Source organism: Condylura cristata, unplaced genomic scaffold (assembly GCF_000260355.1).
Source record: "Condylura cristata isolate star-nosed mole 26May11 unplaced genomic scaffold, ConCri1.0 scaffold00003, whole genome shotgun sequence".
In the NCBI taxonomy this organism is placed as follows: domain Eukaryota; kingdom Metazoa; phylum Chordata; class Mammalia; order Eulipotyphla; family Talpidae; genus Condylura; species Condylura cristata.
The window spans coordinates 31,478,983-31,504,005 of record NW_004567104.1 but is presented as its reverse complement, the minus strand read 5'-3'; the positions used below and the strand labels follow the sequence as shown (position 1 = coordinate 31,504,005).

Sequence of the window (25,023 nt, the reverse complement as noted above, 5' to 3'; positions counted from 1 at the left end):
CTCCGGGGCAGGCGGGAATCGAACTCATGAGGAAGTGGCTTTAGTTTCTCAGTGCAGTGCTTTAACCCGCTGCGCCACCAGGGAGGGCCGGTTTTTAGCTTTTTTCTCAGCGTGTTTTTGGTGCTCCTCACTAAGGACCCCCTTCTATCCATCTTCAAATGGTAATAGTAACAACAACAACCTACTAAAGCCAGTAGGGAAACATTCTTTGGCTTCTTACAATGCCTGGAAAAGTCAGGTTTCCTGAGCTGTAAGGCTGCCTACTCCTTGATCCTACCTTATGTTATAAGAGCCTTTACCACAATTTCTCCTTCCCCTTTTCCCTGATGGGGTGTAGACAGCTGGAGGCAGTGTTAGACTGTCCTATGCAGCATGACAGTCATGTAGTCACCTATGTTCTAGTTCTTCATGAAAAAGACACTCACAGGAGCACATACAAATAAATAAGTCTCATTTACAATTTTAATTAGTTGGTTCTTCAGGAAAAAAAATGCTAATGGTCTCTGCCTAGAGTTTTAAAATATGAAATGGTATTCATTTTCTATCATTAGACTCGCTGTGAGGATTCACATTAGGGATAACCACATGCAGCTGGGCGGTAAGAAGCTTCTGCTGTGCTGTGTTTGATAGCTGCTTTAGGCTTATTAATCTGCTCACCCGAGGCCCGTATTACCACTTGGTGGTGTGCAAGTCAGACCAACTTCAGCAAAGCCTGTGATGCTCTCTCTGGTAGCACTGAGGGAAAATCAGATCTGGTATAAGAAAAGTAAAGCTTCTGAGGAAGGTCCTCCGACCCCAACCTGAGAAGTCTTGTTCTGGGGTCCTCTCTCAGGGTCCTCTGTCATCTTTAATTCTTGGTAGCCTCAAACAATTATTCCAAGCAGTACTCACACACAAACAGGCAGCACTTATGTAACAATATCAATAGTATTTTCGTATTTTGGTATAAAAACACTCACAACACAAACTTGCTGTTGTGATGTTTAAGTAGCCAGCATTTGATCCTTTATTACCGCTGCCAAGACCTTTGGTATACATAAACCTGTTTTTTAATAACTTTTTTTGCAGTTCAATTTTTTTACATTTTTAAATATTTAAAATATTTGATATTCATTCTTAGTACTTATTTTTTTCAAAGAATCATGCAGTAAACTTGCTAAAATTACAGATTTTTTGTTTGTTTTTGTTTTCACCTCATCTCTAGAAAATTGTAACCTCTAGGAAATGGGGTCCTAGCAACCTGCCTTTTAAAACAAGTTCCAATAATTTATTGCTATAAGCGTGTTAAGACTGGCTAATTGCTCTTTTGTGGAGATCTGTATGCACAAAACAGTCACTCCCTAAAATGAAACATCACAGCCTCTGAAAGATAGTCTGCTTTTAACATTACAGTATGAACTCCACAGGCCCATTGAAATGATGAAAATTATCTGTAAAAGACCATTAACTGTGTGGAAATCATCCTAAGCACATACAGCAAATGAAAAAGCATTTAAGAAAATTTATCGAGGGCCCTCCCTGGTGGCACAGTGGATTTAAGCACAGCACTGAGAAGCTAAAGCCACTTCCGCATGAGTTCGATCCCCGCCTGCCCCAGAGGTGATCCACATGGCGTGGCGGACCTCTCCTGACCCGCCCGCTGCTCCCCTCAGCAGTGTACTTCATCAGTCAGCCTGTTCTGCTCCCCACTCTGTCTCTGGTGAATCCTCTCACCGCCCCTGCACCTCTGGCCTATACCCCAGTTCTGTATGCATAAATAAATAAATCTTTAAAAAAAAATCTATTGTGGGCCCTCCCCGGTGGCGCAGTGGGTTAAAGCACAGCACTAAGAAGCTAAAGCCATTTCCGCATGAGTTCGATTCCCGCCTGCCCCGGGGGTGACCACATGGCGTGGCAGACCTCTCCTGACCCGCCCGCTGCTCCCCTCAGCAGTGTACTTCATCGGTCTGCCTGTTCTGCTCCCCACTCTGTCTCTGGTGAAGCCTCTTGCCACCCCTGCACCTCTAGCCTGTACCCCAGTTCTGTATGCATAAATAATAAATAATCTTTAAAAAAAAATCTATTGAGACACAATAATAACACTAAGTCTGTGGTATTTGAATCAAGACCCACTCTGTCCTCTGTCCTCCCAACTCAGCTAGGTGAACCCACACTCCAGACACAGTACCCACTTTACCTCAGCCTCCAGGTGAAAGGCTGTTATGCCAGGCAGGGCATGACTATTCCTGCCCCGCGTCACTTGTTGCTGAAGCTAAGTTCTGGATGAGTTTGGACAAGAGATTGGGACTTTTTATTACTACCTATAGAACATTGACTCTCTGTAGACCTGATAATTCTAGGACCCTATTACCCCTGCTTTAGTTTTTAAGAAATAGGTTCAGTGCTACGAGACAAGCCACAAAGACCTGACTTTCCTCACTGTCCCCTGAAGTGGGGGTGTCATTTAGGAGAGCACACCATTGTGTCTAATTTCCATGGGTCAGAAATTTGCCTATGGGTAGAGAGAAACTATGGAACAGAGAGTTCCAAGTCTTTCCCAAAAGTAACTGACCTTTTTTTTTTAACAGAAAATTGACAAGTTCAAGCAAATAGCACTCTCAAAAATGCCCTTCGGGAGTTTCTGAAGGCTAAAGGAAAAGACGGGTAGATTTATTGGAAATGTGGAATATGCTGTAGGCTAGCTAGTTTGCCAGAGAGAGCTGGGGGAAGATACCTTTCAGAAAGAGACAGAATAAATCTCAGTCACTAACCTTAGAAACTACCCTTTGAGCAGAACCTAATTTTGATTAGATAGGCCTGTACAATTTATGTCTCAGGAAATTATTGAAAACGATGTGGTAACTAGCTGGCAATTAGACATTTTTTGAGGTTTTCTTTTTTTTCTCTTTATTGAGGTAACATTTGTTTACAAGACTGCATATAATTTAGAGTATTAGGTTCACATCTCCTCAGACACATGTTACCACGCCACTCCCATCAAACTGTCCATAGTCCTTTGCTATAATCCAAGGGTCTCTTCCCACTTTGTTCCCACCCCACCTTTTCCTTCTCTTTTAGTACTCTCTAGGCTGCAATTGTACTTCTAGGATCTCTTTTGTTTTAGTTTTGTGAAGGCCTTTGTTTTGCTTCTCTATGTCCCATAAGAGTGAAATCATCCAGTTTATTTCTTTCTCCTTCCGACTTATTTCAACTTAACATAATTCCTTCAGTTCTACCCATGTTGTCACAAATGGCAAGAGTTCATCTATTTATATACCTGAGTAATAGTTCATTATGTATATATATGGAATTTAATACCTGGTCATGGAAAGAGATGGCTAAAAAGAAGACTACAAAAATCCCTACCACCCCTAAAATGTGGGCATACCCAAGGCTCAGTGGGTTTCCACTGGTTTTTTAGATATACTTTTAGTGGTGAAATGAGTGATTTTAGCAAAGTCAAGGTAGGAAGATCTGGGTGTGCTTCTCGGTATTCACTTATTGTATTCAACAAACTTTTCCTGTTATACCCTCCGTATCCTTTGCTGGACGCTGAGAACAGCAGGATTCATAAAACACAAAGTTTTGTACCACTTCAAATGCATGTACCAAATGCAAAAAGAAATTTTCTCAGTAGGATACAGAGGGCAGGCTTTGTTTTTTCACATTTGTATCCTTAACAATGTCTATCACCTAGTAGGGACCTAAGAGGGGCTATTGAATTAATAAAGATATTAAGCTTGGCACAGTGCCTGTCATCAACCTGGAGCAGAGTTTGAGCAGCCAGGTTGCTGAACTGACAGAACAGGGCCCTTTTTTTTTTTTTTTTTTTTTTTAAGTAAAGGAATGACAAAGGATGTGACTCCAGCAGAAGCTGGAAATAAGGTAAACCAGAGCAATGGTTTCCATCAGGGATGGACCTCGGAACCAGGATGCCCAGGACATGTAACCTAAAAGTCCAGGAATTACTATAGGACTGTATGACCATTCAAATTCCACTTGATCCCAAGAATTATTTCTGAGGTTCTAATCCTAAAGATGGAGGCGTAAAACCCCTAAAATGTGTCTTTCTACCAAAAACAAGCACAATCTCAGGTTTGCTGTTAACACTGAGGCTCTTGAGGCAGACCTTGTAGGGGAACTTGTGCTTGTAAAATATTGCATGTATAACCCACCAGACCTAACTTTACGAATCAAGTTGAAAAGGATGCAGTGTTTCTATCACCACAAACAGCCTGGTGGGTGGAATTTCCCTTTTCTTCCAGTTCAGTAGAAGGATTAGATTTTATTTTCTGATCTGTTCAGTATCCATTTATGATCCTTGCTATTGGCACCCTTGTCAACATTGTCCATTTGTCCTAAGGAGAAAGAAGTGTGCTTTGAACTAAGCTGTGAAGCTGGCACTTAAGGCAGCAGTCTTGCCCAGCTGGCTGACTCCCAGAGTAATTTGGACAGCTTTGGAAAAAGCGCTACATGTAGGCCTAAGTGCCAGACTTTGATATTGTGCTGGGGTGGAGCCCAGGAAGTCTGTAAAAGGATGAGGACTACTCAGATTGGGAATGAGAGTCACTGCTCCAAGTTGAAGAAGCCAGCTGACAATAACCCTAGGGTTAGACTCTGAAGCTACCAGATTATTAGTCTCTGGGGTTGGAGATAAGGACTTCCCTTCAAGGTCAGAAGTACTTAGGGGGAGGGAACATCAGTCTTTATTCCCTGCTCCTTGTTCCCCACCCCACCTTCTCTAGTCCATTAACTTGTACTCATCAGTCTCTAATTAGGTGTGGTTTGGCAGTGGCATTTAAATCAGAAATATAGAGGAGCTCCTAGTTCAGGGAATGGTGTCCTCAGCATTATGGAGATACACAATCCTGGCTCCACTCACTTCCTGCCTAGTTACATAGCTGGGTCTCTCTGAAAGGCCACTGGGCTTGACTGTCTGCTCAGATTTATGGTCTGGTTCAGACTTTTCTTCTTATCATTCATTCCCTTCCAGCTCTAGATCTCCTTCTCCCTGATTCCTGGTTCTGTGTCCACAAACCTGGTCTCTCTTTTCTGGCTTCACCCCATTGCTGTCTGCATTCTGTGCCTTTGGGATGTTGTCTGTGTCCCCATGTATATGCTACCTGAGTCTTGTAGCTCAGTTTACCCACAAACTCACATATACACACATAGCCAGTGCCTGTTCTTCAAGTTGTAGCTGTCAAGGAGTTAATTTATTTGAATTCAGCCAAAGCTGACTCATGCCTCTTCTTTGAGGTCTCTTGGAACTGAATGAAAGACATTAGTTGGTCTCTGAAACCTAGCACATCAGATGAGTAATGTACACAAAAGGGCCTAAACTGTTAAGTACAGCACAGATGGATATTAAACACTGATCATTATAAGCAGCAGCAGCATTGCAGGTGCCATTCTGGAGCATGGGTGGTAGCTGGCCAGAAGTGCCAAATGATCAAGGACGTGCAGGCATGCTGTTTACAAATCAGGATATTCAGCAACTGAGAGGTCAGGACCAGGTAAACAGAAGGGAAAGGTTCATCACAAAAAGCAGAGATCAGTGTCTGTTACACAGCCAGAGGCCCAGAAATGAGGAAGAGCTAAAGATTTCTATTAGCAAGTCCCTTTGGCTTTACCCTCAAAATCTCTCCAGATCTGGCCATTTGTTACCAACTACACACCACCACCCTGGCCCCAGCTTCCATGCAACTCCTACTGAATCGCTCCTGCCTGCTCTCCCTCCTCCCTTGTTGGTTCCCTTGGCCCATCCTCAACACAGTCACCTGAGAGACCTACCAACACTTAGGTACATGAAGTGCCTCTCCCCTCAACAAACATTCATGCCATCCTGACTTTTCAGAATTAAAATCTTAAGTCTTACCATGGCTTACAAGGACATAGTCTGAGCCCTGGTTAACTCTTGAATCTCAGCCTCTGCTACCTACTTATTTTCTCCATTCACCCTGGGTTTCTTGTTCTTTCTTGAACCCACCAAGATTATTCTCGCTTCATGGTCTTTGCCTCTGCTATTCTCTCTACCAGAGTCTCTTCCTGACCATGGTTACTCTCTCACTTCATTCAGGGCTAAGCTCTGGTGTCACCTTTGACTTCAAGTGTCATCCTGCTCTGACTTCTCTGTCTTAAGTAATATTTCCTTACTTCCATCACGCTTTATTTTTTTCCAACTATATTTTATACAGCACTGAAAGAAATATATAGTATATATTAATCTATTATTGGACAGTTCTACTAAAATGTAAGCTGTCTGAGCATAGCAATTTCATGTGGCTTGTTGCCTGGGTCTACAGTGCCTTATAACACTGTGGAATGAATGAATATCCTGTAAATAGGATAACAGATTTAAGACTCTATCAATAAGGTAAGATATTGATTAAAAAGGCAAAGAATTGCCTTACTGCTGGATTTTCTGTAGAGACAGGAGTCTGTTCCCCAACAGGGAAGCTTCAGAGATGTAGAAATATTTGTTAAGTTCTCTCTCAAGGGACCCTTTTTCTTTGGGCTATGAGTTTTTGAATCTTTGGGAGAAATTTCTTTTATTTTCTCCCCTCTTCTTGAAAGGACATTCTAGCCAGCTCAACTTCTTTCACATTTATGGCAAAGTAAAACAGCATGATGGGAAAGAGCATGAGCACTAGGCAATCACCACACCTTTCATCTCCTGCCTAGTTATGTAATCACTGGCAAGTTACTTCAGTTTCTCAGAGCATCACCACTTCTACTGGAAATGGTGGATAAAGATAGTATTTTTGCCAAGGATGAGTTGTGATCATGCATTTTAAAGATGACATTTAGCATGTTATGCTTGATAGATGGTTAGCTATTAACCTTGTCAGGGTAAGATGCACTAGAGGAAATGCCCCTAGTGTGGGGTAGTGTCTCAGACTTCCCATCAACACAGCTTCTCAAACTATAATGTTCATGCATTCACATAGGGCAATCTTGCTAAAATGTAAACTCTGATTCAGAAGATTGGAAAAGGGGTCTAACTAGCTCCTAGTTTGTGTTGATGCTACAGACCAGCCTCTGAATAGCAAGTTCTTAGATGAGAAAGGAATAAAATACTGGTGAATATGTTTACCTGAAGACTTGGAGCCTTTGACTGTAGCCTTAAAGGCAGCCTGGAATTACTGCATCCTAACCAGAGGTGTGCATTGCTCCTAAACATTTTCCCTGCTAGTGTCCCCAAATGGGATTCTAGCTGTACCTGTCCCTCTCCCCTATTTCTATCCTGAAGGATTCCTCAGACAAAGACTTCCACACTTCCAAGGAACTTCACTCAGAGCAGAGAAAGGGAGAAAAAGGGGCGTTTAGCTGTTACTTAAATCTGCTCCTGGGTTTCTTTGGCCCTCAGACATATGGCCAGGCGCTTGTTTTCATGACTGCTTAATGGTTTGTAAAGTGATTGCTGGAGGAGACATCGCTGCAGCAAGCCAGGCGAGAGGGACAGGGGGATTCATGGGCCAATGTTATCTTTGCGGAGCACTGGGCTGTTCCAGCTCCCTTCCTTAATCCACCCAACAGTGACAGATGGCTTCCACATGGGTTTGACCTACTGTTTGGCCAGACTGACCAGAAAGTCATCCATCAGCTGCCCTATTTGGCCCTCCAGAGGGCACCCTGTGGTCTGTGGGAAGCAGAAGTTGGAGCTCATCATATCTCATAACTATTGTAGTAGAGTTTCAAGCATGGACAGTCCTTATTCCAGATGTTATTATCCCAGTGTCCATATGTTTTGAGGTGGAATCAGCAGGTTTACATGAGAATGTTAAACTAATTAATCACAAGCTGATGGTTTAACAGCTTAAGGACCCAAAGTGGGTTTGTTACTAGCAAAATGGAAGACATACATATGGTATTATTAAACTAGAAAAAAAGGAGGTGAGATTCAGTTTTTTTCATTACTTGACACAATCTCTTTATTTTCCCACTCTTATTTTCCCACGTGTAACGTTATTACACGTTATTCATGAAACCTCTAAAAGTTCCCTAAGAAAATCTTCAAATACTTTTCTCCTCAAATACAATCTCTTTGAGTGTGACAAAACACAAATATAAATTAATATAATCTGTAGGAGATGAGAGAAAGGTATCATCAATAAGCAGAGGGGTCCGGAGGGCCAGTTTAACAAATTTTTTTAAAGCACCTACCGGTGGTTTCAAGATGTGTCTGTTTTTTCCCCTTAAATGTGAAATGAAATTATCACATGTATTTGGCTCTAAAAAGTTGGGGTTTTTTAAATGTGTTTATATTCTTTCTATATCAAAGTAGTATTTCTCATTAAAACTTGCTTGTTTCACTTGTATGCGAATCATACTTTAAAAAAAAAATGTTTACCAGAGTAAAAGACATGGGGGAAATTGAGTGATTATAGCTTCATGAAGTGTAATTTGACTAAATGTATTAAAAATATATTAAAATAATTTTTAAAACTAAAAAAAAAAATAAAATATCCAACCTATTAAAAACACTCTTCAACCCCTAGTACTATTGTAGAGGAATAAATAACAGCAAACTAGAAACAGCCTGTGTGTCTCAATCAAAAAATGAGTTTGATACAATTAGACAGTTGAACATAAGTCTCCCCTAAATCCATCACCCCAAAACAGTTGATGTTTTGTTATATTAACCTCATTGACTACAGAAAGGCAATCATGTACTATGTATCCCTTCTGCATAGTTTTAAGCTTCTGCATAGTTTTAATATTCCCCTGCCATTATTAAAAAATATATATGTATATATGCACATATATCTGTGTATATATATCCCAAAAATATTTTTAAATGCTATTTTATACACAAGAAAATTGAGAAAAAGACCCTAAAGGGAAGTCCCTGCTACCGTGCAGACCTGACACACAATAAACATTCAATAACTACTGACATTTGGGCGTCCTTCCCTGGTGTACTAATATATTTCTCAGCTAAGAATGTACTGTTTATGTTTTCTATTTAACATTTTGGTTTAACACTCAGTTTGCACTTAAACCAAATGATTTTACTGAGAATGTTATTCCTTGGCTGGCTAATTGCCTGGCTTCTCACCCTGGACTCTTATGGGAAAGTCAGGTCTCCAGGACTTTGCAGAACACTGAGCCCCTTTCAGGAAAGGAGCCTCTTGCAGGAGTTGTATCTCACCTCCTGTGATGATCTGATAGATCACAAATACCACTGATGTTATAATAATTTAAAAGCTGCCACCCCAGTAACTATAATAGAAGAGAACTCTGTGCCCAGAATGTATTCTTCACACAGATGAGCTTGCTCTTCAGTATGTCCTCTCTCTCTGGCAGAGACAAAAAAGGAAATGTTGCCCTTGGATAACCAAGTAGAGGTCTCCTGTGCCCAGTATGAGGAAGAGGAGGCTCCTGCCACCCTTTGCATTATGGTGAATGATAAGGAGGCAGGTTTGTCCCTGGGGTGAGGACAAAGTACCCCCACTTTTGAGTGTTACCATATGCCAAGGTGCGGAGGTGCCTTGAGAAGGCCATCCCAGAGACTAAGACCAAAGAAGGAAGGACCATGGCTCACACAAAAGTATCTGACTGATGTTAATGTCTTTGATCTCTCTGGGTCTAGGAAAGGCCTGTGGAAAATTCAGGGCTCTAGACCCTTGAATCCTAGGAGCAAGGTGTCCTAACAGTGAGGGTGTGGTGTTCAGGCAGTGACTGGCAGGCAGTGAGGGCTGCTTCTGTAGGGCTGGGCACAAGGGGACTCTGGGGAGAGAGACTTTGGCCCAAGACGTGTCAGGGACAGTGTGGTGTGCTCTGTGTGAAGTACAGTGGCTCTTCAGGCTTTGGTTGGATGATTTGCCTCTTGTGGAATAGTTGATAGAAATTTCTTTATGTTATGCTTTTTGTTAAGGCTTTAATTTAGTTTACTAATACTTTAATTTGGAGAGTTACTATCAGTCTGCTGAACAGGATGAGGGAAAAGATATGACATTCTTTCCATTATTAGTTATATGCCATGTAATCCTCTGAATGCTTATATTCTGTAACCTACAGAAGGAGTTTCTGATTCAGGGTGGGGCCTTTGGACTGAGAATGTAAAATTCATACCTGCTTCTCAGAGTGAAGTGAATGGGATCCAAATAATACACATATTCAGCAATGACACAGAGCTCAGGGTTACCAAAACCATAGCTTCCATCAAATGATTATTTCTAAGAGGAACTGGTATCTCTTTCTTACTTTACCACATAAGAAACTTTAAAGAGGAAATTTTGCTAGGTTTTTAAATGGAAAGTTATTATCATACAAACAACTTTGCATGTCTTTGTAGCCAGTCAGGGCAGTCAGAAACCAGGTTTAAAGTGAGACTGTAGCAGGAATGAAAACTTTCATCAAGATTCTGCCAAGTTGTTCTTTCAGGAGTGTGACTGCTTCATTGATTTCAGCTAATCACAGCAGGTGACAGGGCCACAGGAGAGGAGACCATCTATCCTATGATCTCCAATTAATGACTGCAGGAACGAGACAAGAAAACAGAGCATGTTATAGCAACAAAAGTGGAAGCAGGCTATAAATAGATAAGGTTTTTGAGCTCGTGATATTTTTCTGGAATGTAGTCATTTTTTCCCATTTATGACTGAACTGATGGGAGGAAAGAGATAAAGGGAAGAAGATTGGGGTAAATGATGCAACCCAAGAATTGCATCCTGTAAGGTAGACGGTGTGTATAGCTTGGGCTGTGTGAAATATGAAGGAGATGAAAAGGAATAGCAGCCTGCTATTTAGATTAATAATGCATTTTTGAGGTAAGTGCTTGAGAAGATACTCATTAAGTCAGAATTATTAGTCATGTTATTAACTTCTAACCAGGGGAGCTGGCTAATTAGACAGCTGAGTTCAGGGGCTGAAAAAGAGAGGAAGAAGAGAGCCCTTGGCACCTGGAGGATGAAGAACTCAGGGGGAGGCCCCATCTCTAGCCTTGACCCTCACAAGACAGGGCAGAGAGCAGAGCTGAGATGAGGGCCAGGGGCACAGCCAGGGGCACACGAGCAGTCAGGTTGAGCTGTGTGTGAACCTGGGATGGGCCCGACTACTCCCCGGCCTCACTCCATGCATGCCACAGCCCCACCCCCACCAGTTAATCCCTGAGCACACAGAGCAGTCTTTTGAAAGCATAAATCAGATCAGACACTTTTATTTAAAACCATCCACTGCACAGGGACCCTTGAAAGTCTTGAGTTACCCTTGTTTCTTCAGTCTCTACGTCCCACCTCCTCCACTGAAGGAAGTTTTGGCAAGGAATAGATTTGGTCAGTATTCCCCCAGGCACTGAAGAAAAGTTCTCTCCACAGTAAATCTGGGCCCCCTCCATAAACAGAGACTATACCTAGATGCCTAAGTTACAGAGCTGACTGCTTATTCAGAAATGGAATGTCTGGCATCATGTTATTCGACTACCTCATTTCACAAATGAAGAAACTGAGGCGCTGAGGAGGCAAGTGACTTCCTCAGTGAGTATCAGAGGTGGACCACATCCCATGTCTCCTGATTCCTGGCCCAGTGGCATTGGTGGCCAGACTGATGGACAGCTCTAGCTCTGCACATGGAGGGCATTTCAGGCTGGCAGGAAGAACATCACAGCCTCAGCTGGGCAGATGGGCGGAGAAGAGGGGCAGCTGGTAGGAAAAGGATAAGCCATAAAGAATCAAAATATTCATTCCCACTGGCCATGTCCTCAGGACAGACATGACTCCCAAATGCTTCTTAATAGAGACATAAACGGTGTCACAAAAGGACCGCATGGATGCACTGACCAAAAGCCATGAAATGTCATTTGTGCCTAACGACTAAGCACCCCTATTTATTTGGATTCTTTATTCAACTCTTTAACCTTTTAAGTCCTTTTTAACCCCTTTAACCTCTTTTAAGTCATGTGTGACCCTCTTTGCCATTTCTCTTTTCCTTTGGTTTGTGGCTACAGTTTAGAATCTATATGCCCATTTATCTCAGGTTCCAGGCTAATGGCAAACGAAGCTAATGATGAGCTTAGGCAATGTGACTTGCCTACAGTGCTTTGCTGTTTTGAAAAGGGGTTGTTGCAAAGAATATGAGCAAATTCATGAGTCAACATTATATTTATCCCTCCATTGTGAGGATACTGCCTCTAACTCTTTTGTTAAATATAATCATTTGTTAGGTTTAGTGAGACATTTTTCTGCCCACTGATAAGGAAACAATATAGCACTTACTGTGCTAGTCTCTAGAATGTGAAATGTAAGCTGTGGTCTTTTGTTTATTTGTTTTTAGCTTTCATTTATGATCAGAGGCTTAAGGGTCAAAAGGGCCTTGGGACATGTTCCCCCCCTTCTGTGCTTGAAGCCCCTTCCTGATACCCCTGCCGTTTGGTTCAGATCCTTCTGTCTGAATCCCCATGGCAAGTTGACCCTGTCCTTTGAAATACATCCTTCATTTTGTTTTAACTTGCAGTTATTTGAGGGCTTTTCTTAAGTCTCAGCTGTTAGCCTCTGAGGACAGGAATCCCGTCTTGTTCCTCTTTCATCTCCCAAGGTCCCTCACACAGAGCCTGACCCATACGCCATAAATTCTTGAATGAGTGACAAGGTGCTAACAGCCTCCAGAGAGAGCTAGCGATAGACATCTCTAATAACTAGAAAGTTCTTCCTAAAGTGAGCAGAAATATTCCTCCCTGTTTTCTCTGTAGGAGAGACTAGAGGCTTAGATGGCAGGTAGCTAGCATCTTTATGGTGTTCATGAGGGGCCCTGAGGACAGACTCATACTCTTCTCTCATTGCTTTTCTTCCTATCTGGACAGAGCATACAAAGGTCTTTCCCAGAACAAGAAAACTTACTGACCCCAGGTAAATCTGGACGCTGCGGATCATTTACAGATGGTTCCCACACACACTGACAGCTTCCTGCATTTCTCTGCCCATGGTCACTGTTTGACTTAGGGACTGTGCTTGGCCTGTGTGTAGGTCAGACTGAAAACACCAGTGAGTGACTCTAGGAGAGACTTAGTATATAAATACCTCAGACTCTTCATCTCCCATAAGGCAGCTGGGAGGTATGTTCTACACAATCTCTGAAAGTCTGAGGAGAGATCAACCCCCAGTTAACCATAGCATTAACCAACTAATAATTAACACATCCTTTATTTTCCTCCTATTCCTTCTTGAAGGCTGGGGGCAGCCTCTTACCATGCTATCTAGGATCACACCCAAACAGATTATCTGACCAAATCCTTATTTCAAGATCTTCTTTGGGAGGAGCCCAAACTAAAATAACAACATAGGCAAGAAATTTGGAGAGATGTAAATATTATGACCTTGGAAGATGGAACTGTTAAAATCAGTACACACCCCTCTATTTCTTTTTTTTTAAAAGATTTATTTATTTATTCATACAGAACTGGGGTACAGGCCAGAGATGTGGAGGGTGAGAGGATTCACCAGAGACAGAGTGGGGAGCAGAACAGGCAGATCGACGAAGTACACTGCTGAGGGGAGTAGCGGGTGGATCAGGAGAGGTCTGCCAAGCCATGTGGATCTCCTCCGGGGCAGGCCGGGGAGGGATCGAACTCATGTGGAAGTGGCTCAAGCTTCTTAGTGCAGTGCTTTAACCCACTGTGCCACCAGGGAGGGCCCACACCCCTCTCTTTCTAAGTGGAGAGTTGCTTTTCCTGTCGGTTCTAAAATAGTTTACTTTTAAGTAGAATTTTTTCCTAACTCAGAAAGTAAGGTTGATAATGATTCTCAAATAGTTGATGGATATTTTTTCAAATAACTGGTATTGGTAATATTCTAGCTCTAGAAAGGAAATACACGACGTCAGAAGGGTCTCAGGCCAGACTAAAGAAAGAGATTACACACAGGGGTCATTAGACATCAGGATGGATTTGTGTTCAAGCTCTTCACTTAACCTTTTAAATGTCCACAGAGACCTTTAAAATGAAGAGAGACCTTATCAACCTGACTCAGGTTTGGGATGGAGTGCTTGAGGCCAGGGACAGCTAAGATGAATGGGATCCTGTGGGAAGAGGGAAAGGAAAATAAAGAACCTTCATTAAGCTTACCCAATATTAATGAACTACCTCTGAGCTAATAAAACCAAGAAAAATGCTTTTGCTAAAGAATAGTTATTATAATTTGAGAACATTTGTGACAAAGAAGGAAAGTGTGCAAGCAACCTGCAGCGTTAGTCTTCCTCAGGAAGACATTGTATGATTCAGAAAAGCTCTCTGTAGGTGCCACAATATTACTTGATTGTTTTGACACCTCAGACAATTAATAGGTGATGGCTGTTAAAATTAATCATGCTCACTACTGTCTTATATTTGTGGGTTTTTTTTTTTTTCCGTCTTGTTCCTCCCTGGAAGGTTTCTGCTGGCCCAGTAGGGAACAACATACATGTCATGAAATTTTAATGGGTAACCAAAGATGGGAGTGAATATAAACAAAGCACAAGATGAAAGGAGTTATTGTGTCTAGGAAACCCCCTTAGATACTATTTGGGATCAGATGGGGAAGTGCTCATAAGTCAGGTCAATAAGAAAGGATTTCACAGATCTGATTTTCAGTGTGGAAAATACAGCTTCATAGACCCTCTCTCTATTTAAATCCTGACTGATGGTCAGTGCCTCATCCCTTCTGGTGGGGGAAGAAGTAAGGGAAAGGCAGAGATTTCTCTGGGTGATAGTAAGGTGTATGATTATCATGTGACACATGATCTTTGTCCTCTTTGATGAGCATATCTGTCCTGTGGCAGATAGTAGTAATGCCTCGGGTCCACCTGTCTCCTGAACAAGAAAAGAGCCTCTGTCTTTTTTGGCATTTGCTTTAGTCTATGCCACTGCTTCCAGAAAGTAACACTTGAAAGTATCTTGCTATCCCTGTCGTAGGACCTCCTAATATGATAGTAATGATTATATAGGGGAATCCATATAAAGTGACTGCATTCATGTGTATTAATACTATGCTGGTCCCAGAATGAAAGATCTTTTTTACTATGCTGCTCTCATTTGAAATGTTATTCACAGGCAAAGCTACCCCTTGTAACAAAAATGGCTATACCATGTGGCCCACACCACCCTCTCTCATAGACTGTTTTGGGTAGCCTCCTTCCCAAATATCCAGAAGTGGATGCCTTTCAGCTTACCTCATGGAGTGTTTATCCTCCTTTGCTTCCAGAACGCCTATGTCAACATCAACCGCATCATGTCCGTGGCTTCCCGCCTCTCTGAGGCTGGCCATTATGCCTCACAACAAATCAAGCAGATTTCCACGCAGCTGGACCAGGAGTGGAAGAGCTTTGCAGCTGCCCTGGATGAACGCAGCACCATCCTCGCCATGTCTGCGGTGTTCCACCAGAAGGCTGAGCAGGTGAAGTCAAGGGAGCTGCTGGCGGTGGGAAGAAAAGAGGGAGAAGGGTGGGTGGTGTAATACACTGACATTGTGGAGTGCCCCACTCTCTTTCAAACACTAAAGACTCTGCTGCATGCTTGCAGCTTTAACGCGTGTTCTACCCCTTTCATGGCCCCTATGTTCATTAAAAAAATTGGTAATCCTTGGTGGGTCTATTTAACATCCACACAAAAAAGAACCTAGAGCCTGTGTGTGTGTTGGCTATCTGCTTTGTTGCATTCCCTGAAAATAAATCAAGGGGGTTAGAATAAAGTGATCACTGAGTACTGAGAGAAGGAGGAAACTAATTTTATATGCAGTGATTGCTGTGGGTACTGATAATGGGATGATAATACAGTGGATAAAAGTAATAATTGTTGCCATTTTCTTACTGGCATTGACCGGGGACATTTCTAACCCATTTTACAGAGAAGAGGACTGAGGCTGAGAGAGATCAGTGATCTGCCTAAGATCTGATGGTGTGTTAGAGCTGGCTCTAGCCAGATCGGGGAGAACCAATTATTAAATTATAGGAATTTTGTGGAGCTTGTTATTAAACCGTCATTATTTTAAATTATATGTTTACATTGGATATATCAAAAACAAAAGTAATAAATAATCTCACCACTCCCAGTTATTTTTATATATTTTACAATTATTTATGCTCTTGGTTATTTATAGCTGCTTACAGAAATATGATAGAGTTGAATGCTACTGATTATCTCTTTCCAGCTCCACATTCTGCATGGTGTACATTAGTAGGTAGAAAGAGACCAAGCTAAATGTTTTATACCATGAAAATCATCAAAGGCTTAAGCCTTAAGAAACTGATGGAGAAAATATTGAAAATGCAGACTAAATTTAATAACGTGCCCTGCTGTCACTGTTACTTTGTGAATGGCACACAAAATTGAGGAAGCATTCTTTTGGTATTCAAAACTATTATTGTACTCAGTAAAAATTACATGCTGATGAATGAATTAGGTTCTAACATAAATCTTCAGATATTTTTTCACTTTTGTTTTATACCTCAACATAAATTAAGAGATCAGCTTTTGAGCTGGAATTAAATTTGTCATTCAGAAGCAGAAGCATACCATGAGGACCAGTTTGCTATGTAGAATTTATAATAAGGATATTGTATATGTTATTCTTTTTAAACTATGTGCTGTAGCTCCATTATATCAATAAGGTTTATATAGACTCCTGTGTGCAAACACATACATACACACATATACAAATACATGCTAGTTGTTAAACATTTACTAACATACCACTGTAAAAAAAACCACACAATCTCTGGACTGCTGGGACCTTAACCCAGGTCTTGCTAATATCAAAGCCTATGGTCTTAACTGCTAAGTTTCTTTCTTTGTGTGACATTTGGGTAATTTACGGACAGTGAAAAGTCAGGCTTAAGGTGATGTCTTAAATCTTCCCCTCTGTTACCCATCTAACATGGAGGGCAAACATGGGATAATTAAGGGCCTAGACTTTAAGATCAAACACACATAGGGTCTAATCCAAGTCCAGCACCATTTATTTACTCATGGACAACTCACCTTACCATTCTGAGCTTGTTTCCTCATCTCTAATATGAAGAGGCAACATAAATTTGATGGGACTGTTATATAGAGTAGAGATGACATGTAAGTTACCTGGTGTGCTTTTAAGTGGTAAATATTACTACTGGGGATAGTTGTTTAACATACTGGTATCTTCGTATTTCTCCACCTGAGCCCTTCCCCAAAACTTAAATACTTATGTCACAAATCAGGGCAAACCGATTATCATGAAAGAGATTGAATCATGCTTTTTCTTCTAGTCTAAAGTGGAAGAAATTAATAGTGACTAGTTCATTCTTAAGACCATACAAATATTCATGTCTCATCTATTGTATCTTTAACCCTACCAAACTTTTTATTTAAGATTTATCTGGATAAACCTGCCAAGCATGGCAGTGGATACTCAATCCTTCCATCTCTGTCACCTTTCTCTCCTTGAACTGACCATCTTGTGGAAATTGGTATAGGATTCTTTATAGAATAGTACAGAGACATCCCAGGGCCTTAAAGATGTGCTCCCTCCATAACTGTCATGTAAGTGTAAAGTTATTTTCAGGTTCTTTTATAATGGTGGAACAAAGACATTTCTGAGATATTAGCAAGTACATGACATCTGATAGACGATGGCACCCAAAACTCTCTCAGAATTGTTAAGAGATAACTTCATGTATGACTTAAAAAATATATAGGTCCCTCCCTATATATGTAACCCACTGGTGGTGCAGTGGGTTAAAGCACACAGCACTAAGAAGCTAAAGCCACTTCAGCATGATTTCAATCCCTGCCCTGGAGGTGATCCACATGGTGCCACAGACCTCTCCTGATCTGCCCAATGCTCCCCTCAGCAGTGTACTTCATTGATCTGCCTGTTCTGTTCTTCACGCTGTCTCTGGTGAATCCTCTTACTGCACCTGCACCTCTAGCCCAGTTTGTATGAATAAATAAATAATCTTTTTTAAAAAAGTATATATATACAGGATGAAAAATCAACCACAGGCATCAGTTAGCCAGGGACTGAATGCTAACAGTGATAGCAAGACTAGAACTCAAGCAATTGAAGAGAGCATAGTGCCAAAACTGAGAGTAACTGGATGAGTCAACTTCTAGTTGATGTTTCCTGATTTGTATTAGTTTGGATCAGATGCAATTTTATTTGTTTCTATTTTTTAATTCAATTTCCCCAGGTATTACTGTCCGTCAGGGAAATTCATAAACCATGCTTCTTTTAGCTGGAAAGAAAAAAACACTGAACAATGGATAAAGGACTATTCTTTCAATGCATTTATTTAGGCAGTTCTTTATTATCCTCAGGTGGGCTGTTCTAGGCAATGAGATAAAGTGGTATTTAGGCAATTAATTTAAATGGAGCTGTGCATCCAAGCAAGAGGAATCACAGACAGAACCATTCCAGACTGTTGGGTGAAGAATTATTTGCATTTTAAAGGTGTATTTTTCCACCTAATAAATTTGAGTGATTTCAGTTAGCTCATCCTTTTTGTAGTATAGTCTCCAATAGTTGTTAATTTTAGTTTTAATAATTTGATGTTTGTCAAGATCTATATGTCATGTTCTGCAAGCCACTGTCGCTGTAGGTTCAGCCTAGACCCTTCAACTGCCTACTCACCTCTCTTACCAAGAGGTCCTGACATTGTTGAACACTAATCTCCATCCCCTGTGGCAGGGGCCTCTGCAAGTTCTATGGGATTCCTGACAGTCCTATATGTAGTGTTCCTCACTACATTCCACCATTAAGTACACATGTGCTCTATATATCCGGTTCCGTTCTGTGCAGTCCCTCATGTGTGATGGTGGTTGTGCATGGGAAGAACAGGTCTCATGTATCCACATAATGCAGGGAACCGCTTCTACACCTGTATTTTATAGTTGATATGTAGGAAAGCACACTTCCTAGACCAGTAATGGTCTCTGGATTAGTTTATAGATTTAAAGAAAAACACTCCACACTCTGGAGTGGAGGCACCACCCTGTCTGAAGAGGCCCCAGTGCATCTCCCCATGTCTAGTCCTCTGCTCATTGCTCACCCCCTCCCCGTGCTCCCATGCTGATCCAATCAGTATCTCCTTCCAGTTCCTGTCAGGAGTGGACGCCTGGTGCAAGATGTGCAGCGAAGGTGGCCTTCCATCTGAGATGCAGGACCTGGAGCTGGCGATCCACCACCATCAGTCCTTGTATGAGCAGGTGACACAGGCCTACACAGAGGTGAGACTCAAGCTCTGGATATGTCTGCATGCCAGTGGGTGGCAAGAGCACTGGATACTGTGTGGCAACCTGGGTTGGACTAAGAAAATAAGTCATTTTTCTCCTTGAAAGTAGAATCTTTGAGGTCCTTGACCTATGAATGCTGGTGTCTCTGACCAGAAAGCACAAGTAATGGAGCCATGAGCCAACACTGTTGTATTTAGTGTGCATGCACACACGGGCACATGCCCAGTTCATCGTGTGTGAAGACTGGACTACTCTAGGGGAGGAATAGAAGAAAGCAAAGCTGTGCTTCCCTGCAGTTTGCTCTCTGGCTGTTGATCAGACATGTGTACATGAGATTTACCACCAATTTGTAAAGCGGTTCATCAAAAAATATCAATTTTCTTACTAGACATTCCAGAAGAACCCCTACTAAGCTGGTGATGAGTGTTTGTAGGATTGAGCTGTGGCCATAGAAAGGAAGACAAACTTAAAGATTTATGTGCTGAAAAATCTAAGGCCAGGACAGGGTACAAGCTTACAAAGGGGGAAAACCTTCTTGACATTCCTTTCAAGGTAAAATGCAAGGGGTGTATATAGGTGCATCTGTGTGGACATACACAAATAAGTTGGTTTGCTCACTGGCATACATTCTCCCTTGATCTGATGGTTCCTTCTCACAGGTCAGCCAGGATGGCAAAGCTCTCCTGGATGTGCTGCAGCGACCTCTGAGTCCTGGGAACTCTGAGTCCCTCACGGCCACAGCCAACTACTCCAAAGCAGTGCACCAGGTGCTAGACGTGGTACACGAGGTGCTGCACCACCAGCGGCGACTTGAGAGCATCTGGCAGCACCGCAAGGTGCGGCTTCACCAGCGGCTGCAACTCTGTGTCTTCCAGCAGGACGTCCAGCAGGTAATAGGCTCCTCCCTGCACCCAGCACACATCCCAGACTGGCAGATGGCTTGAGTTCCTAACTAGGTGGTCTGGCCTCAGTGGAGGGGAAAGGGCGTTAACCTCCAAGTACTTCTCTGTAAAAACAAACAAAAATCAGCCAGGCTTGTTAATTGCATGCTTCTCACCCAAATAGCTTTATAGACTGGGCCTCCTTACCCTCTTATGTTGCAAAGGGGGACTTAAGTTTGAGGAATAGCAAGTCCTTGCAATCATATACTACATGGTTTTCTTTGGGCAGAACTTGACCTTCATTCAGGCATGAGATTTCCAGACAACTCTGTCACCTCTGGGGTTTCTGAGCACTGTCAGTGTTGGGCCCCACATGGATTGAGCTCACTTGTCAATCCAGGATGCAGGTGGCCTGCAGAGGAGTGGTGAGGCGGGCTGCAGGCAAGGATGTTGTTTGAGAAGACTGAACTTAGAAAACAGATTTAAAACAGTGGCCATTGGTGAATGTCTGTTTCGTGATTAGAAAGCCCTTTCTGACTTAATCTATCGGTCATGTCTTTTTCCTTTACTACAACTGATAAATAAATGACCATATTTCTGACTGTTAACAGACAGCTTTGTGCAAATATTCTTTTGGGTGAAATAATCTATCATTTTCTCTTTATACTGTCTCCTTGGGGACTCCCGGAGCTTTGCTCTGAGAACTGAAATACTAGGGTAGAGCGGGCTGGTTAGGAGCTGGGCTCTGAGATAGAGGCTTCTCCCTACTGGTTTGCTGTGGGAAGCAGGCATGGAGATAAGTCATGTCATCAGGCTTTCTATGGCCACCACAAAATGTCAAGATTATATATATAAAAACTAATATTTCACTCTCCTTCCACACACTTTGTGATATTGACCAGATGTAACCCAAAAGTATATCCAATTGTAAATGGAAATTGAGGGTCAACTGGATGTTTTCAGAGAGTTTGGTACAGGCACCCTGAAATAAAGGCTGGATGGGAGGGGAGGGGACACCCATCACTGACTCTGGCAGAGAGGGAGCCACAGTACAGTCAGTTTCAAGAGGAGATGGACCTTCAAGCAGGTAGCCCTCCTTGGGCTGTCCGAACTCCCTTGCAGCTCCTCCTTGCCAAATGGGGCAGTGATTGATTCATCAGAGGTGACACTTCAGTCTCAGGGGAGACAGCACTGCATATGTGCTGATCCCACTTTGAAACCTGTGGCCTGCTGGGATGGAGGAGAAGCAATGGATCAGTCGCCTGCTCCTGCCATCTGGAGCTGTCCAGATAAATATATTAGCCCTGAGCATAGGAGAGCACAGGAGCGCATCTATGATTGAGACAGAACGAGGTGCCAGCCTCTGGAGGCACACAGAGAAGTGTTGCCCTTTCACTGAACTCTGAGTGACGTGTGGAGGTGCTACCAGCCCCACAACTTCCTTGGTGTGCTTTGTCTTCCTGCTCTAAGTTGGGCAGTAAGAAGGCAGGAGTGGGGGACTCAAAGGCCTCCCCAACAGAAAAGAGATAGCCAGACCTGGACCATCTGGGAACGGCTCTTCTCAGTCTTTCTGTGGCCACTGGAAGAAGTGGAAGACAACACCTATGGATCTTTCATATCATACTCTTAAAACTGAAAACAATCCTGGAATTGACACCCCACCATTCACTTCTGTCCATTTTACCTTGTGGGCACTGTGCAAAAGCAAGCAGGTTATGAGGAAGATGTGATGGAGGTTTGGCTTTTCCCTGAGAACTGAATTCCCCAGCATTATTAATTCCACTGTTATTTTCAGGATATGTGAATATAACTTGTAGGGGCATGACTTCATTCGCCCATTGCCCACCGCCTCTCTTATTCACCTGGGTCTGACACCAGAACACATGTGCAAAGAAAAATGTGGAAAAACAAAGGCTACCAAACCTTGGGATAGATTTCAAATGTTTGCCTGACTTCCAATAGCCCTTAGTGCCTGGCGAGGGCCTGAGCTTGTGCTTCAGAGTGTGCTGGACATAATACAGTCGGTGGTTACAGCGAAGGATTTGGACTTGGGTCTCCTGGCTTCCAGCTGTGCAGAAGCCTGTCCTAATTGTTAGAATCAGGCTGGACAAGTAATTTTCCTGCTCTGTGCTCCCATAAAATTATTACACATACATAATAATATAATGCAGGGCGCTCTCTGGCAGTGCACCAGGTTAAAGCACAGCACTAGGAAGCTAGCCACAGCCACTTCAGCACGAGTTTGCTCCCCGACCAGGGAGCTGACCCACATGGTGCAGCAGACCTCTCCCGTCTCACCCACTGCTCCTCTCAGCAGTGTACTTTGTCAATCTGCCTGTTCTGCTTCCCACTCTGTCTCTTGTGAATCCTCACACTGCCCCTGCACCTCTGGCCTGTATCCCAGTATGCATAAATAAATCAGTCTTAAAAAATAAATAATATAATGCAAAGATGTCCTCTGTTATCTCTTTAAGAGTAGAAACTATGACTGCTTCCTCTCTGTGACTCCTGTAGCTCTTAGCTGTGTCTGGAATAAAGTTGGACTATTCTTTGTATTTATATTCCCATATCTGCTTCTGTGATTGAAAATAATTTAATCCCCCCTGTCAATCCATTCATTAGTGGTTGGCAAGTAGCTAGAGTCTGCCAAGGTAATTGTGATGTGAAAGTCTTGAGGGCTTCAGTTATTTACAGCCCAGACACAGGGCGCAAAGACATAACCTCAGTACTCCTGAAATATGCTAGTGCTGATAGATATTCAGCAAGGTTGGACCTTGGCAGTAGGCTCAGCACCACTGCACTCTGGCAAGATGCCTAGTTCAGTAGGATGAAACAAGATAGACACATTTGATACAAAGGACAATTCCACCAGACCTTGCCAGTCAGTGTGTAGGGCATTAATTAGAGTATTGATGGAACAGTTATAGGCAGAAACATGGGAAGTCAAAGCTGAAGCTCAAAGGAGAAGAGAATTGATTGAACCATGTGGTCTGGATCCAGGATACCTGAGCACATGTGGAGTCGAGAGATTTTTACTCAACAGCCTGAGTTGGACACTCATGTGAAATGTCAGTGGCTGGAACAACACTGAACAGTGCATGAGAATATGGGCTCTGGAGCTGTTGAAATTCTGCTCTGACAAGTCTCGGTTCTGTGATATTGGGTTGTTTCACCTCTGGCACTTCACTGTCCTCACCTCTAAAACAGAAACCATCTTAGCGTCTTTCTCATTCAATAAATGAGATAACAAATACAAGGCAGAGCATAGTGCCTGTGGGGCGACCAGTGAACCCCCCCCCAACCTCTGGGTTGTCACTCTTATCCCATTTGAGTGGTACTTGGGCGCCCCCTGGTGTTTATGCTGTTGGGCATTACCAGCTTGATTTTGTTTCTGCAACTGCTTTGTATGTCAGCCAAATTGCTTTGTGAGTTGGCTGGTTAACAACTGACAAGATACCATCCAGGGTCTCTGTGTTCATTTTTTTATTATATTATTTTTCATTAAAGCAACTTTGGTCTAAAACACTATATGTCAACTAGAGATACAGATTCATACCACTTAAATTGTGTAAGCACATCATGCCCTCCCCAAAGCATCAGGAATCTTCTCCTGGAGTCTGTGGGGCCCTTTCTGCTGTGCTGCCCAGCCCACTCTCGGCAGTGATGGCCTCAGTTCTAGTTAGAGTTCTGTTGTGTGTTGGTTTGGTTCTCTATTCTTTTGTTTCATATTCCACATGAGTGAAGTCATTTAGTGTTTGTCTTTTTTCCTTCTGACTTATTTTGTTCAGCATAATTTTCCTCCAGTGCCATGATGTGGTCACAAATGACAAGACTTCATATTTTTTAAATAGCTGAGTAATATTTCATTGTGCCACATATGCCACATCTTGAATAGGGATTATTATATTGAGCCTCTATTTTGCTTTTATAAGTTGGTCATTTTAGCTGCTAATTCTTTCAATTCATGAGCAAGGACGAACTGGTCCATTTTCTTATGCCTTTTTTTTTTCTTTTACTAAGTCTTATAGCTTCTGTTGTATGGATGTTTTGTCTACTTTATTAAGTTAATCTTAAGTTTTTAATTTTTTATATTATTGTAAATGGATTTTTTTTGTTTTTTTTCCAAGTTTATTATTTGCATATAGAAATACAACTAATATTTGTATATTGATTTTATAGCCTGCCACTCCACTATACTGACTTATTTTAAAATTTTTAGTGACGTCTTTAGGGTTTTCTATCTATATTGTTATGTCATCTTCAGTTTTATTTTTTCCTTCCCAACTCAGATTTCTTTTATATATTTTTATAGCCTGATTACTCTATTTAGTAATTCTACACTGTGTTAAATAGAAGAAATGAGAGTGGACACCTTTGTCCTATACCTGATAGTAGAGAAGCAACTTGTAGTTTCTTATCATTGAATATGATACTCACCATGGGTTGTCAAATGTGGCCTTTATTATTATGTTGGGAATATCTATCCTGATTTTTGGAGAGCTTTTATCAGATGGATGTTGAATCCTATCAAATTATTTCTCTGCGTCTGTGGATAAGATCTTAATCTTTATCTTTCCTTTTGTTGATGTGTTGGATTATATTGATTAATTTTTATGTGATGAACCATCCTTCCATCCCTGGAAAATTTCCCACTTGGTCATGATACATGATCCTTTTAATATATTGTTGAGTCTGGTTTGCTAAGATTTTGTTGAGAATTTTTGAATCTGTGTTCATAAGAGATACTGCTCTTTAGTGTTCTTAGTGTTCTCTTTTTGTGATGTCTTTGTCTTCTGGTATTGGAGTGATGTTGGCCTTATAAAATGCATTTGGAAGCACTTCCCCTTTTTTCAAATATTTGGAAGAGTTTGAGAAGGATAAGTTATTAGTTCCTTTTTGAAAGTTTGTTGAACTAACCATCTGGTCCTGAGCTTTTGTTTTTTGGGATGCTTTTGATTAATGTTTCAATTTCCTTGCATATAATGG

General features: G+C 41.9%; 1 protein-coding gene across 1 annotated transcript in view; it reads left to right on the top strand.

Annotated features, from left to right (window-relative positions):
• Positions 1-25,023, top strand: part of KALRN (kalirin, RhoGEF kinase) — a 408,565-nt gene that overhangs the window by 62,308 nt on the left and 321,234 nt on the right. The window contains exons 6-8 of the mRNA XM_012730450.1: positions 15,153-15,344; positions 19,019-19,150; positions 19,816-20,046. Of these exons, the coding sequence (XP_012585904.1) occupies positions 15,153-15,344; positions 19,019-19,150; positions 19,816-20,046 (555 nt within the window). The remainder of the gene's footprint in view (positions 1-15,152; positions 15,345-19,018; positions 19,151-19,815; positions 20,047-25,023) is intronic.